The sequence below is a fragment of the Pogoniulus pusillus genome, chromosome 11 (assembly GCF_015220805.1).
Source record: "Pogoniulus pusillus isolate bPogPus1 chromosome 11, bPogPus1.pri, whole genome shotgun sequence".
Classification (NCBI taxonomy): domain Eukaryota; kingdom Metazoa; phylum Chordata; class Aves; order Piciformes; family Lybiidae; genus Pogoniulus; species Pogoniulus pusillus.
In genome coordinates this window covers 9,574,516-9,590,052 of record NC_087274.1, presented here as the reverse complement: position 1 = coordinate 9,590,052, position 15,537 = coordinate 9,574,516, and the positions used below count along the sequence as shown (strand labels likewise).

General features: G+C 42.3%; 1 protein-coding gene across 16 annotated transcripts in view; it reads right to left on the bottom strand.

Annotated features, from left to right (window-relative positions):
* The window catches only part of TNRC6C (trinucleotide repeat containing adaptor 6C), a 385,157-nt gene that overhangs the window by 29,290 nt on the left and 340,330 nt on the right, over nt 1–15,537 (bottom strand). For all 16 annotated transcript variants that reach the window (XM_064150911.1, XM_064150915.1, XM_064150909.1 and 13 more), the window contains one exon: nt 7,542–10,139. In XM_064150911.1, coding sequence (XP_064006981.1) covers nt 7,542–10,139 — 2,598 coding nt within the window. The remainder of the gene's footprint in view (nt 1–7,541; nt 10,140–15,537) is intronic.

The following is a 15,537-nucleotide window of genomic DNA, read 5'->3' as shown; positions in this document are numbered from 1 at the left end:
GACAGGCTGCCACGTGAGCACCAGACCAGGTCCCAAGGGAGCAGCTGCTTACACTGCGATTTCTCAGAGCAGATTAAATGAAGCTCAAGGAGCACATGCAGCAGTGCCAATGTTCAGGAGACCAGGACCCGAACCTGAGTTGTGCCTTGCTTTACTGAAATAGTAACTCCTTTGAACTGTTTACAAATGATCAAACCTCTTTTCTCGTGCCCTGTGAGTAACACAGCATTTGTTTGTTACCACTTTCAGTGTAGATTATACCTTGGATGCATTCCTTAAAGCTTTTATTACAGCTTGTGCCTGTGTTCCCTATACACCCCCTTATCATCCAGCCTCCACATTATAATAAATATGATTTTTAAGTAGAACTAGACAAGACTGCAATTAGAACCTATAGTCAAATCACAGAGAACAGCAGGTAGAAGTCGTTGTTTTCCTACAGAGTATTATTTTAACTCACTGAACGACGTAAGCTACCATAAAGAAACAGTCTTAGTCTGGCTTGGCTCGAGTGTAATGCGCTTAAATCCATATGACACCGATTTCAGCAACGGAGTTGAACATGCCAGGAACAGCCATAGAGCTTCTCAGTGCTAAAGAGCAACACTGACCCAACAGAGCAAAAGCAAGAATTGAGTTTAAGACAATCACTGCTTCTTTAGAAAGTTTGGGGATTTTTCTGCATATAGACATTTGTACATTTTAAAATCACACAAGAGGATGGATAGATAACAGAACAAAAAAGCAGTTATTACAGATACCTGATATTAACCTATTTTTCTCTAATTAGCACAAAAAGCAACCCATTACATGATACCCAAGATCTCAACAAGCATTGCAGTGCTCAGCCTGCCTTAAAACTTCAACTGTTACTTAGCCTGCTCATTCAGGAATTTGTTCTCTTTTCATATGACTAAGCCTGGGTGTTTAATTTTGATCAGCTATTGGCCTGCAATTGTAACTTTTGGCAGCTCACAATATAGAACCAGATCTGGTAAGAAAGAAAGCTGTTTTTTTACTACCCCAAATGAGTGTAATTTCTGTTTTCAGTCAATTTTTATAACAGGAGGACTAGCAGCCTACTTTGTTGCAGCACCATTGTTTTTTTGCTCCCCGGTGTTAACCTATAAAAAGGTTTCAGAGCCCAGACATAACATTTTCTACACAAACTGACACCTAGAGTAAGTAGAAAATGGCAAGGAAATTGCTACAAAAGGACTTTAAAAATATCTTGAAATATATTAAATTAAGCAATTGGTTTTCACTGAACAAGTCTTTGCAGAACTTACTGATCTTAACTGAATTTCTAAATCGCAGGCAATGTGCATCACCAACAGGAAGTCAAACAGGGACTAGCAGACAAAAAAACTCAAAGGAGAAAGATGTGCTGGTATCTGTTCACTGCTCCAATGTTACCCTATTACACATTTATTTCAGGCTCTATTACTTAAAGCAGCTGCAGTTCTCCCTGGTACTGAGAAAAGTGCACGTGACATAAAACATATCCCAACTAAGACAGCATGGCCAGGAACACGTAGCTGCAGAAGGCTCCTTCATGACCAGCAAGACTGGGAGTGTTTTAAAACACACTCCTGAAAGAACTTAAAACTTCACTCTTCCATTAAACCGATTTCCATTTAAGATACAAATAAGTCTTCTAAGCTCTATCAATGTATCTTAAATTTCTGGTTATTTTCAAGTGTGTACAGAAGACAAACTGGCAGGCACACAGAGAAATGAACCTTTGCTTAACACCACAGCTTCCTTGGTGTTGCACCTAAAACACTTCTTCAAGCTTTCTGCTTCTATCTTTAGGCCAATTTCATTTAAGGAATGCTTTATTTGAATTTCTGCCTCACCACTCAGCAGTCAACCCTGTCAGACAACTTTGTGTATTTAATCATATTGGAATCTGAAAAAGATTAACTGCAGGCAAATGAAACAGGAAACAAAACATCTTTGAAGCACCAACTAGAATATAAATACAAATAGAGAGAGTGCAGAATACTAATACTTCCCTGAGCTCATGCAACCTGTAATGGAATCTCTAGGTAAATTCAATTTTTGCAATCAACATTAAGCCACAATCCCTATATTGAAAAAGGCCAAGTGTGCTGGGCTTTAGAATAAAACCTCAAAAGAACTGCTTCTTCTTTTTGCTCTTTGCTGTTAAATTTGACAACACTGCTTAAAGACCACAGATGCGCAATGCCCAATTAAGTGCAGGAGATTAGTAAAGAAAATCTGAAGGCTGCTAGAGAAACAACTTTTGTACTGCAAAAAATTAACAAGTATTTAAATTCCAGAGTACTCCTCAATTACAAACCTCTTTGCCTCTCCTGTCATTACCTGCTGCTACCAGGTGCTGCCTTTTACTGCTCGCTATGACTAGAAGCTTTAAGAGGTGAATAAAGTTACATTTCTGAACAAATGCAGAGTTCTGCAGCTGAAAGAGATTTACTTTGTAAAAGAAGATTTTCCCTCAGATTTCCAAACAACCCAGTATGTTGGTGGACAGTGGGGGAATATCAGCTCAAAGGGTCTGTCTGTAGACCCTCTGGCAGCATGATGCTTTCCAGGGCTATCACACACCTTGCAGTAAAGGCAGCTCACAGACAGTGCTACAGTGGGTTGAGTGAATGCAAGAGCTACTTTAAAATTCCTTTACATTGCTCTTTGGAAGAAAAACACCTTCACAGTAGTCTCAACATCTGCATTAGCCTTATGTTTTCCAAAATAAAGAAAACTTAATACTAATATATTAGACTGTATTCAGACTGGATGTGAGGAGGAAGTTGTTCAGCATGAGAGTGGTGAGAGCCTGGAAAGAGTTGCCCAGGGAGGAGGTGGTTGAGGCCCCATCCCTGAAGGCGTTTAATGCCAGGCTGGATGAGGCTGTGGCCAGCCTGATCTAGGGTAGGGTGTCCCTGCCCATGGCAGGAGGGTTGGAACTAAATGATCCTTGTGGTCCCTTCCAACCCTGACTGATTCTATGATTCTACGACATTGGATTCACCTCCCAAGGGAAGTAGTGGATGAGCCTGTATTGGTTGGTGTTATACTCAGCTTGACAGGGAGCTGGGCCAGGTCATTTCAACTACATTATCACCTAGAAAAGTCAGACCAGATGATACTTGGGGTCCCATCCAATCTAGCACTCTATGATTCTGCTTCTTCCTTTACAAAAATAACACATATTTAGGATTTCCTGAGAAAATGCCCCACACCTTAAAACCCACCAGAACTGCAGGAATGTTGTTTTGCAACAGAACAAGCTCAGCTAAAGGCTTGTCTGGCAAGAAAGCAAGGTTTTAATACTCCAGTTTTTAAACACTGCTAGAATTGCAAGAAACAAAAAGATCAGAGTGAGTAATAAACATGGACACATTGGCAGAGCTTTGTTTTATAGAAATCAAAACATAATTAACATTGGGACAGAGCCAAAAGGAAATCCTCAAGGGAAAGTGAAATGTTAACTAAGCTGTGGCAGGATGCAGTTGTTTTCCCTCAAAATAACCCTAAAACCATTTGGATGGCAGGAATTGTTTTCCTTGAAGTTGTTTGGTCTGGGATAAATACCAGACTGTGGGACTACAATGGAGGGAAACCAAAATATGAGAACCTTATGGAGATGAAAAAGGAATAAGTTAGGTAGAAAACAAATTGTCAATAGTCACGAGTTAAATCTGCTAATAATAGGAAAGACATAGGCTCTGCGTGTGCAAAAGGGAGGGATATATATACACACACACATGAGAGTCACCTGTAGCCCTCAGCCTTTCAGATTTCCATTTTCTGACAGGTATTCCAGCTCCTGTGCTGAAACTCCATGATTGCTTGTATTGCTCAGCATTAGAAAAGCTCTCACTCGGCTTTCACCAATGAGATCAACTTTGTGTGAAAATAGAGGGCAAGTTTTTCAGCATCACCTGGTTGAGCCCCAAAACTTGGCAGCTAGGAGGCTGAACACCCACAATGGGTTTTCAGGTTTTTCTATGAGCATCCTCATCCTAAAGAAGCTCAGAGATGCTCTGGTTTCAAATCCATGCTGACAGAATTTGCAAGTAAGGAAAACATAGCCCTTGCATTCCCCCTCACACAAGTGACACCCTGCAAACGACACCCAATTTGCTACTGAGACAATGGCAGAGGATTATAAAAGAAACAGAGAGGTGTTCAGATCTTCCAGAATTTAGACTTGGTTCTGGTTTTTGAAACTTAAGCTCCTTGCTCTCTAGGAACCACAAAGGACTCAAAAGCTCCACAGGGAAGCCTACCTTTTCTTTTGTTGCTTATCTCAGTGGGAGGACACGCAGCAGGAACTCTGCAAGCCTCTCCCTACCTCACGAGAAGAGGAAATCATCAAGTCTATTCCTCATCATTTGGAAGGAGTACCTGGTGCTGTCTGGGATCTAAAAGGCTCTCTTCTAATCATTCCTGTTTGGAAAATTTTTCTCACTTTGGTTTTCTCTTGTATCCAAGTTGCAAGAGTTAAATGTGCCAGTTAGAATAACGCACAAGTAATTTAGATAGCCACTAGCTTTCTGCTCCTCTTTCTAAACAGCTAAGCAGCAGTTTGGGAACAACCTCTTAGACTAATCTGATCATGTTATCTATACCTTTTCTTTTTTGTTTCAGTAGAAGAAAAAATTCCTTAGAGCATTATGTGTTTTCACCAGTTGTGCACCAACATCTGCTTCTCATCAATAGCTTTTAAGTTCTGTATTGAAAGAATTTGGAGAACTTCTGGGGATGGGTGACAACTTGAATAACAAGACTGAAACTTGGCCTCCAGTTCTATACTAATGCAATATAAACTTCAAACCCAAAAGGGACTACAGCTCCTTTGCGAACAGCTAACCAATGCTGTGCAGGAAAATAAAAACCACTTCTCTGCTTTCAGATGTGTCTCTCTGTCATCTTACAGCTACACCACACTGCCCTACTTAGACAGGAATGGAATCTATGATTCCCTACTAATGATATTCCCTGCCTAACAGGGCATCATAAAAATGATTGGCAAAGCACATCATGACCCATGCAGAAGACAAAACACAAGTGGTAACTACTCAGTTCAAGAGTTGTATGATTTCAGATGAGCACTTAACCTGTGCCCTAATTATACAATCCATGGTTTGCATGGAAATGTCATACACAGAAAAGAACCACTGGTGGAGGCAATGTGGTTATGGCCTACAGTCAACTCTCCTGGCTGCAGGATTCTTGTCTCCCTTTACTGCAAAGGTTGGAAATGCACAGCCAGTGGGACAGGGAATTGCAGTAGAAAGAAGGCTAGACAGCACAACAACAAACTGCAAGCCCATGTCCGTGCCCTAGGAAAGCTGCCCCTGACTTGCTTCTCATCCTCTAGCTGTCCCAGATGGACCATGGTTCACAGATACTTAGAATCTGTGTAAATTTCCACCAAGACCAACAGGCTACTGCTCTACAGCTGCCCTGTGCTGCGTGTGCTGGTAAAAACAGGTCTGCTGCGCTTGTGGTGGGGAAAAGCCAACAGGGGTGGTTTAAATGACATTTTTTGCTCTCTCCCTCTGTGAGATGAGCACCAGACCAGCTCCTCTTAGGCACAGTCAAAAATAACGATGGGCATAACACACAAAGACACAGGGGGCTGTTTCTAGCTTCCATTAGCAGATTAGACAATAAACCTTCAAAGTATTTCCATGTATGGCCTTTGTATCTGCACCTATGTACACAACTGTAAGCCTCTGTATGCAGAAGTACACAACCAAAGGCCAGGTTTATGTTTTTAACTAAATGTTAGTATCAGAACTGTACTTAAAATTGGCTTCACTAATAATGTTTATCCTTTTTCTTGCATACTGTCTTAAGTATACATTCTGAGAGTTGTTTTTGTTTAGTACCTTAAAATCTTGCTGAGATGTTTGCAAATGCTCAACACTGCCATTCTACCCTGGGATGGGGCAGCTGCAGCTGATGGTCACACATTAATATGCAGTTCTCTGACTGCATACTTCAAAGGAACCTTTCCTCTGCTCCCATGGATTCTCCAGAGGAATCACTGCAGATTAACACCAGTTTTTAAATTCCATTTCCCAAATCTGAAGGACCCAGAACAATAATTTTTCCTCTGTGGTGTTAGATGACTCGAATAGCATTAGCAATACACTGCTGCACATCAATGGTTTTACAAGCACTGATGTGACCAAAACAAAAATCAGCTTAATGGTAAAAGGAAAAAAGAAAAATAAAACTACCAACCAAAAAAAAAAAATCAAAACCCTAAATAACCAAAATCCAACCAAAAAACCATCACTTTCATGGTACTTCCAGTACAATACAGAAATTTGAACTGGCAGTTCAATGGGTAAAGCCTTAAATATGAATTAAGTTTTAAGGTAAACAAGTTCTAGATCAGGTAGGCTGCACTGACCAAGTACAAACCTAAAGATTTCTCCTTCAGGAGCACACATTGAGTTTATACAAATAGATACTTTCAACTGTTAAAATATTTGACCAGACCAGGGAACACGAGACTATTTTTACACAGACCATTACTGTAAGTCTGACTTATTGCGAAACATCAAAGAGAGAAAAAAATGATGGAAACAAGAGAAGTAGAACAAATCCCACTTGGAGAAAAACACTGTTAAAAAAAGACAATATTTAGCCACGATCAAGACGAAACAAAAACTTGGAGATAAAAATCAGATGAAGAATTTCAAAGAGCACTACAACATTTTGTTTATTTTGAGACATCTGTGGTCATGATATAGAACAGGCCTGCTAGGAGCTTTCATTTAAATACTTCCATCCAAAGCATTTTTCTCATTTCTGCCCCATTTCTATTCCTTGCAGTTTGTCTACAACAGTATCTTGAATAGAAAATTCCTAGATGCCTAAAAATTTGTCTTTGGAACACAGTTAAACTTTTTCCAGCCACCCTGAATATTAAGGTCTTCAACCAAGCCAGCTTTGTAAGAAAAACACAAAATCCAAGATGCTACACATGCTTGAGACCTGAGGTATGAAAGAGAACCACTTCACAGAAGACAACAGAACACCAACAGCCTACCTAGGGTCACACAACACTTCACATCGCTGCCAAGAGAGCTGGTTTGCAGGAAAGAATCAAATGCAGAGTGACTAAACAAGAACACAGACTGAGCAATGGTAACAGAAGACAGGAGAGAAAGGGTCAGCCAAAAAAGGCCAAATTCTCAAATGGCTGAACTAAAAGAAGGTGCTAAGTAACTACGGGAGAGTTGGCAAAATAAATGGGGATCAACAATCTAAGGACCCAGCACGCTGCTGACCAGACATTGTTTTAACTCTTTCCTGTGTTCACTTGGACTATGGAAGCTCACATGTCAGACTCCTGGGAGTTCTCCTCCAGACAAGAAGCTAACACTGCTTCAGAGTACATGAACAAAGTCATTCTGTGACATCTCCACAGGGTGTGTCTTTAACAGGTAACAGCACACTGACCAGAGCAGACAGCAGTCAGCAATCTCTACTTCTCTACTGCTATTAAGTATCTTACAAAACTGTTTTCATACCTGGACCAAGCAGCGGGGACCGGTTCGGCTGGGCACTTGACTGGTGCGATGGCTGAGGTTCAACCATGTTTGTGTTGATAATGGTGCTAGTGGTGGTGGTGTTGGTTGTGGTACTGCTCTGAATGATAGGATTATTTCTATCCCACATGTTTACAGTCTTGTTGTTGTTGTAATTTGGGTCGCCCCAAGCTGAGGTACCATCATCGATTTCCATCTTGCGGCGAATGGACGGTGGAGATGGCTCTTCCCAGCCAGTTGCCTCACAGTTCTCTTTTTGTTTGGCTGGCACTGGCCCACCAACCCACCCTGACCCCGTCTGTTTTACAGAAGCAGCTCCACCCCAGTTACTCACATTGTTGTCCTGGGGTTTATTAGCCCAATTTTGCTGGGGGCCTGACTTCAAAGATTCTCCCCAACTTGTACCTGTATTAGCCTTGCTGTTTGTGCCATTTCCCCACCCACTGGTCCCAGACCTTGTGGAATCATTCCAACCAGACCCTGATCTATTGTCAGAATCCCATCCAGATCCATTCTTCTTCCCATCACCCAAGTGTCCGGGAACAGATGATGAATCTGTCCAATCTCCACCTCCTGAAGTCCAGCTTGGATTTGATTTCTGTCCATCTCCCCAGTTTTGAGATTTGGGTTTCTGAGGTTCACCCCAGGTAGGTGATTTGTCCTCCTGATTTGCGGTCCCACTCCAAGCGTGGCCGCTTTTGGCAGCAGCAGCATTATTAACAGTAGTAGAGCTTGCTGACTCTCCCCATCCCCCGGGGCCATTTGGTGCTTTGTTGTTATTGTCTCCCCAACCTGTATTTGTTGGAATAGCTGCCGGTGGAGAGTTGACCCACCCAGATACTGAAGAGGTATTTGTACTGTTCATGATGGACCCATCGTTCTTCCCCCCTGAGTTTGAAGATTGAGTAGCTGCACAACCCCAGGCCTCTGTTCCATTGTCATTCTTTCGCTCAGACCTCGGGGACTCTTCAAATTCCCAGGCAGTGTTTTGCTTTACAGGGGTCTGTCCCCACCCCGTATTGGACAAGACCCTGGGGTCAAGGTCATTTCTTGGCAACTGAACTTGCCCTTGGTCTATCATCCCTTTGTCTCTTCTCCTGCCCTCTCCAGCCCCCTCCCTCCCAGTACTGCCTTCATTTTGACTCCCACCGCTGTCATTACTTCCTTCACTAGCTGTGGTGCCAGATGCTGCAGCTTTGGCCCAAGAGTTTATTTGTTCGCTGCCCTGCTGCATGGCAGGGTTCGGACTGGTAACACTGGAGCTATCCCACCCTGCCGATCCTTTCCCATTGATGTCGCTATTGGAATGCTGGTTCGGGGGCTTGCCCCACTCACCGTTCACACCGTTGCTGGTGCTGCGGTTGGGGTGGCCCCAAGCTCCAGAATGCATACTATTACCAACACCGCTGTTGCCGCCACCACCCCGGCCCCACGGTAGTACCCCAGGACCAGACGGAGGCCCCGAATCCCAGGCGCTCGCTCCGTTTCCTTCCTTTTGCACAGCACTGCTGGATCCGTTTTGTTTAGCACTTAATGCTGAGTTCACAGTGTCTCCATTCCCCTGACTGAACCCAGAATTGCTGTTTCCTGTGGCAGGATTACCTGGGGACATCCCCCACACTGAACTGCCCATTCCTTCACCACTGCCCCCGCTGACTTGAGAAACTGATGTTCCGTTAGCACCAGGAAGGCCTTGCAGGTGGGGCGGGATGATGGCCCCCATACCAACAGCCATCCCCCAGTTCGGCAGTCCGTTTGTCTGCATTGCATTGATAGGGTTTGGTGAAGAGTTCATGGGGTTAGTGTTATTTGGTCCATCAGTGTTAAGGTTCTGAGGTTGTACGCTGAAAGACACATTCTGAGAAGTGGACGTTTGTGGTTCTGTGCTCTCTTGCGGCAGCAAGTTTCCCCAAGCACCTAAGGTGCTTGTTGGGTTCCCATTCTGGTTGCCCATGTTCTGACCTATGGCACTGACTGGACTGCAAATACTGGAAGGGTTGCCTGCTCCCACAGTTCCTTCATGTCCAAGTACAGGCCAGGCAGCTGGATTGGCATTAGGGTTAAGGTTAAGATTAATGCCAGCATTTGAGTTGGAAGCACCCCAGCAGTTCTGACTTCTACCATCTCCCATCATGTTGTCCATCTTTCCATCCCCGCCACTGGCAGAGCAGTGAGCTAGGCCAGAGCTGGAGCCCGCAGCCACACCCCACACTCTGGCCGAGTTGCCGTTACCGTTTGCTCCGCCAGCTCCAAGGGCACTCTGGTTAGAAGTGCTTTGGACGAGTGCTCCGTTGGCGCCATTATTGCCATTAGTTTTCTTTGTATGTCCAGTGAAGTTGCCTTGGGCACTCCCTGTAGCCATGCTACTGTTCTCTGAGCCACAGTTGGAGGCAGAGTCAGTGTCTGTAGTACATTCTGAGGCAGACTCAGTCTCAGCTCCGGTAATGGAAGGCCACGCTTCCTTGTCAGTCCTGTCTATTATCACTTTATCCCAGCTGCAGTTGCCTTCACTCCGGAAAGCGGGCTGCTGTCCCCAGTGGGAATTCTCATAATGGTCTCCCAATCCACTGTGGCTGAGATCTGAAAGGATCCAACAAGGTTCAAAATTAGTCCACTGTTCAAGCACTGCAAAAGCCCTCTGTTAACTACTACTTTACATGCTAAAATGGAGCACGCATTCCCTAATGTAACACAGCAATTTTCCTCATGGCAGTGAAGCACTATGCACACATTTAGGTTGGGGTTTTTGTTCTGTCAAAACTCTCAGTTAAAGTAATGGAGCTATTCAGTTTTAGAACAGAGCAACAAAACTGGGTTTTATCCCTTAGTATACTAGTAAAAAGAATAAGCAGGCAATAAACAAGGACAGTAAATACACTAATTGATGTGAAAAACCTAAAAAGCATATTTGGACAAAATACAGTAGAGTATCTAACAGCCTCTTACCATTCATCTTGACTCAATTCTCATTCTCCAGAGAAACACAAAGAAAAAGCATCCAATAGAAAATGTGAGATGCCTGCCTGCCATTAGATATTACACACCCACATCACACCCACCACACTAAATTCACACAGCATTTAGGTTTGTAACCTTCCTGTAAATAAAGGTAGAAATACAGCCACAGCCACCTTCACTCTTCAGTGTCAATTGTACATTAACACCACCACTGTAACTTTCATTTTTCAGCAGAGAACTTGGGCATTTCTAATTAACAGGCAGGAAGCTTCTCTCGTGGGATTTATATGCAATTTAAACATTCTTTTGTGCTTGCACATACAGCCCAATCTTCCCCCCACAAAATGAGTGAAAAATCGATGCTATATTGTACAGACTCTCCAGAGATGGGATTGTCAGAGCAGCACCTAAGTCCTCATAGATGCCAACCCAAAGAATCAAACAAAAGCACCTGAGCACCGATTTGCCTGCTAGAGCACAAAGTCAATCTGAAGACACACCCCTTCTCGTGCAGAGAGCTCAAACTCAGGTGGTTTTTGCATTTACTTCCCATCCAGATGGCTTTCTACAAGGTTTCCAGTACAGACGACTCCTCTGAGTTTCTTCAGATGGGAATTTTATAGCAAGTACCTCAGTCTGATCCTAGGGACATGTACTAGAGACCATCTGCAGAACAGCTCCTCTTAAATCAGTGTCTAAATGAGGGAGACCACTGCATATAGCCAAGTTACAAATTCTGGATGTCAGTTATTTTCACTTGCTGTGAATTCACAGAAACGTGGCTTTTGATTTTTATTTGACCATCATTTTTTGGGGAAGATGCATGCAACAAACCTCCCAAATAAGCTGTTAGCAGTGGAAGCCTAATATACATTAATTGAAATCACACATATTTTGGTGCGATTAGCTCCTCTAACTGCCTCCAATTAGAGGTGTTCTGATGCTAGGGGAAAAAATAGAAGAATAAAAAGTCTATTCACACATTTCACCTGCAGCTTCTTAAGAAAGAAGGTAATTACTTGGTTGCTTCAAGATTTATCAAGATAAAGAAGGAAAAAACCCTAAACCAGGATGGACTGACTGCCTTTGAAAAAAAATAAAGTGAAGCCAAAGTATGAAGGTTAGAGAAAGGAAAAGGAGAGTGTCTTAGCTCATCATCTGTCTTTTTGTGAGGGTAGGAAAAGCCAAGCATTTCATAGGAAGAGTTAAAAAAATGACAGGTATATGACAAACCCAAAAGAGAACAGGAGCTGCTTGGATTTACCTGGATTCTTTCCCCTACATGCAACGGCTAGAAAGGAAGAAAGCATCTTATGATTCCTGGGTAAAGCCAAGTGCTTACACTAGGAAGCTAAGGAAGAAGGTTGAAAATTTACCTGATAATCTAGGTTTGCCTCACAGGTGTCAAACAGAGACCAGGATCCCAAAGCAGCCTGTGAGATGACTTTCAAAGGGTCAACAGGGTCAGAGAAATAAGCCAAGCAGCATTCTTAGCAGAGTAAGAATGAACAAAGGCAGAAAGCAGCAGCAGTCCAGGCCAGAAGATAAGAAGTTGAGGCAAGCAAGGAATCAGATAAGAGGAGTTGTGTGAGATTTTTTTAAGCACTGTGGGTGGTGAGATTTGGCACAGCATTTCAGACATGACAGAAAGATTTCAAAGTCGCTTGAAAGACATTGTACCAATAAAAAAGGTCCTGTCAAAGCTGAAACCTAAGCTACATGTGCACTGCCCAAGGCAAGTGAGAGCATCTGTGCAGGGCAAGTTTGCAAAGAAGGATCAAGAGCACAGTGCAAGACATCTCAATGCACACAAGAAATGTCTCCAAGACTGAGGAGATGATGAAAAGGAGCTGCCTGTTTAATCACTTCTTTTACTTTCCCCTCTCCTCCAAAGATGGTGGTTAAAGCAACGCTCAAGTGTGAAAGCACTTAGGAGATGGAAAGCAAACAGAAGGGAAGAGTTGAGAATGGAAGAAGATGATGACAAAACAGCTTTGAAAGATTTCTATAAGCAGGAAGGAAAATAGTTCATTTAATAAGGTACTGGGATGCTGAAAAGTAGATAAACAAGAGAAGAAAAAAAAAAAAAAGAAAAATGAGTATAAAATGGCCAAGTGCCTCAGCCTGGAGAAGCACATTTACTCCAGACAGTGTCACAGCAAGTCTGTTTGGCTGGTAGTAGCACACAGACAGCTCAAATCCCTTCACATTTCAAGGCTTTGCAGCTCCAGAGTTACTCCACGTACCACCAAACATACAGTTCCTCTTATTGAGGTTCAGACTATGCCCTCAGCAATAGCCCCCCAGCTAATCTCCAAGTGGTTGCTTTGATAGGGATTACAGTAATTCCGTGCAGGTGACATAAACAAGCAAGCCCCTCCTGGAGCAGCACCATACCTGTGCTGGCCTGCACTGCTCTGCAGGCAGCGGCGCCACGCTGGTACCTTCACAGGTGGGATTCAAAAATGAGGGTGAAAATGGAGATGTGCAATGACTCTCCCAATATCTACTGACACAATTGGTTCTGCCACCAAAGGCTGCTACTATAAAGCTCACAGGAAACAGGACAGATAAAGAGAATGAAGAAAAAAACACAAAGTAAACAGAAAGCTGCAAAAACGGTGACTTTCCTGCCAGACAAATGTAACAGTTTGAACACAGGGCTGAACCAGAAGAGAGTAATTTTTGTAGTCTTGTCTCTAGAAGCAGGTAAGTAAGAGACATGTTTCCATTTTCTCTAGGCTATAAGGAGTTCATTCTGATAGATTAAGTAACTAGGAGCACAGTTCTACTTGAATCCATAAAGACTTCAAACATTTGGGAGAAATAAAGTAAAATTCTTGATATGATTAAATCTAGGGAATATTACTGGTTGGTTGAAATTGGGTTGGTTTGGGGGTTTTCTGAACACAAATTTCCTCCAACTTTCTAGGAAACCACTTCATCATAGAAATGGCCAAGAGTTACTTAGCTCTTTTTAAAGTTGTTACGACCAAAATGAGAAGCCCACTGAAAAAAATCTTATGAATCGATTCCTCTGTTGAAAAGATCATAAATAAAAGCACTGCAGCCCACCAGAAGCATTTCTATCCTTCCTCTGAACTGAGCAAAGGTTTTAAAGAACACACCAGGAAGAGGAACCAGATGGATTTTGTGTTAGCAATTCCTCATGCTGCCACACCACAAAGTGAAACTGGTTTTTCATTTAACACTTTGTGTTTGAAAATCTCAGTTTTGCATTTTTCATAAAATGTGGTTCCCTTGATGAACAACATTTCTTCAGCAATCAGGAAGGGAGAAACAATCTGAGGATAACAGCTCAAATTTGTTTGAAACAAGCATGCAACTTCTATCTAAGTGAAATAATACCTGCTACCTGAAAAATGCAGGGCTTTGATGAGAGTTGCTAATAAGCACTGGGGGAGGGGATGTTTTGGTTTGGTTTAAATAATATCCTTCATGGGGTGGGAGGAGAGAGCTGGCTGTTATTACATACTGTACTAAACATACTTTATCAACTTCAGTTTAGGATGTATTAAAAAAATAAAACATCTTTGGACAACAAATATGGACAAGTAGCTGAAAAATCAGTTTAATGTTTACACAGATTACAGACATAAGAGCTGACTGGAGTGAAACGGGAGATGCTGTTACATGCACTCCTTAGGAAAGGGAAAATACTTTGCCTGCACAAGAATTTACCCAAAATTTCAGTCTTCCTTCAAAAATACCATTTAAAATAATAATTATTCTCATGTAGTTACTTTTAACTCAGCTGTATAAACATCTTCATAGCTCCTATTACAGCAATTAGCCTGAATGCTGCACACTAAGGTTCTACATCCTCAACTAGAATAGAACTTTCATCTGATTTAGGAACCCAGCCATGAAAAGGGTGCAAAATGGCAAAGCTCGGGATCAGCACCTAATGAGAACCACATATTATAAGTTTTGCCCATCCAATTTTAAAATCAAATCTAGCAGTGACTCCCTTACTGCTGGTTTTCTCTTTCACTTCATATTAGTGTAACAACATCCAGGCTCATTGGCTAGTCCTGTCCTGCCCAAAGGACGGATTACAAACAATGTTGTTTTCGCTCTGACACACAGAATAGAGAAAAATCCTAAAGGGCAGTGACAGTCCTGCTAAGGATTTTACTCATCACACAAAGGTTAGTGATTCTGAGTATGAAGTTGAGGAAATAAAGGCACATTACTTTCCCTCCCTAGAAGTAATAGTTTTCAGTTCAACATGAAGCAGATCTTTTAAATGACTACACAGGAATTCTTCTCAACCTAAATTAGGGATTGCCAGGAATGTTTTAATTTCACACAAGATGGTACATTCTGAAGAATGAAATACAGTGAAAGAAAAAATCTGGGAACTGTAGTGCTAATATTTCAGGTTACCTGCTACATCCAGCTCTAAGCTAACACTGAGACAGGGCAAATTCAAGAGCTGTCATCTATTTGAAGCTACTTACAAAAGCTAACTTACAAGAAGCCGTGCAGATGTGAGAAAGCTGAAATTTTGAACAGCATACATAATGTGGAAAGACAGAAAAGAGATGGAAGCACTGAATCAAACAGCTTTATTTTAAACTAAACCACATTTTAGTGCACAAGTGGGACAGCCTGTTACCCTGTTTTCATTTTCTGTACTACGACACCAGAGAGCAGTGCAGAAAAAAAAAAAAGCTTTTAAATGCATTAAGAAATCAAATCAAAGAACCCAAACAACATTTTTCATTATTACTCCAGATCCCACTAAACACTACCCCTCCAAAATAGAAAAGCAGCAGTAGAAAACACCAAAGAGCTGCATTTTTCTGCTCAGTGCAACAAATCTTTAGCAAGCAGCTCGCTGCGAAGACGCCATTTTATCAAACCTGAAACGCAGCCAAAAGCTCAGGACGCTGTGCTGCTGCTCTCTCTCTCTGAAATGTTATGTAATAAATTGATTTAACAGAAGCAGATGCTATTTTCTCAGGGTTAGGGCTTTTTTTTTTGCCTCTCCCCC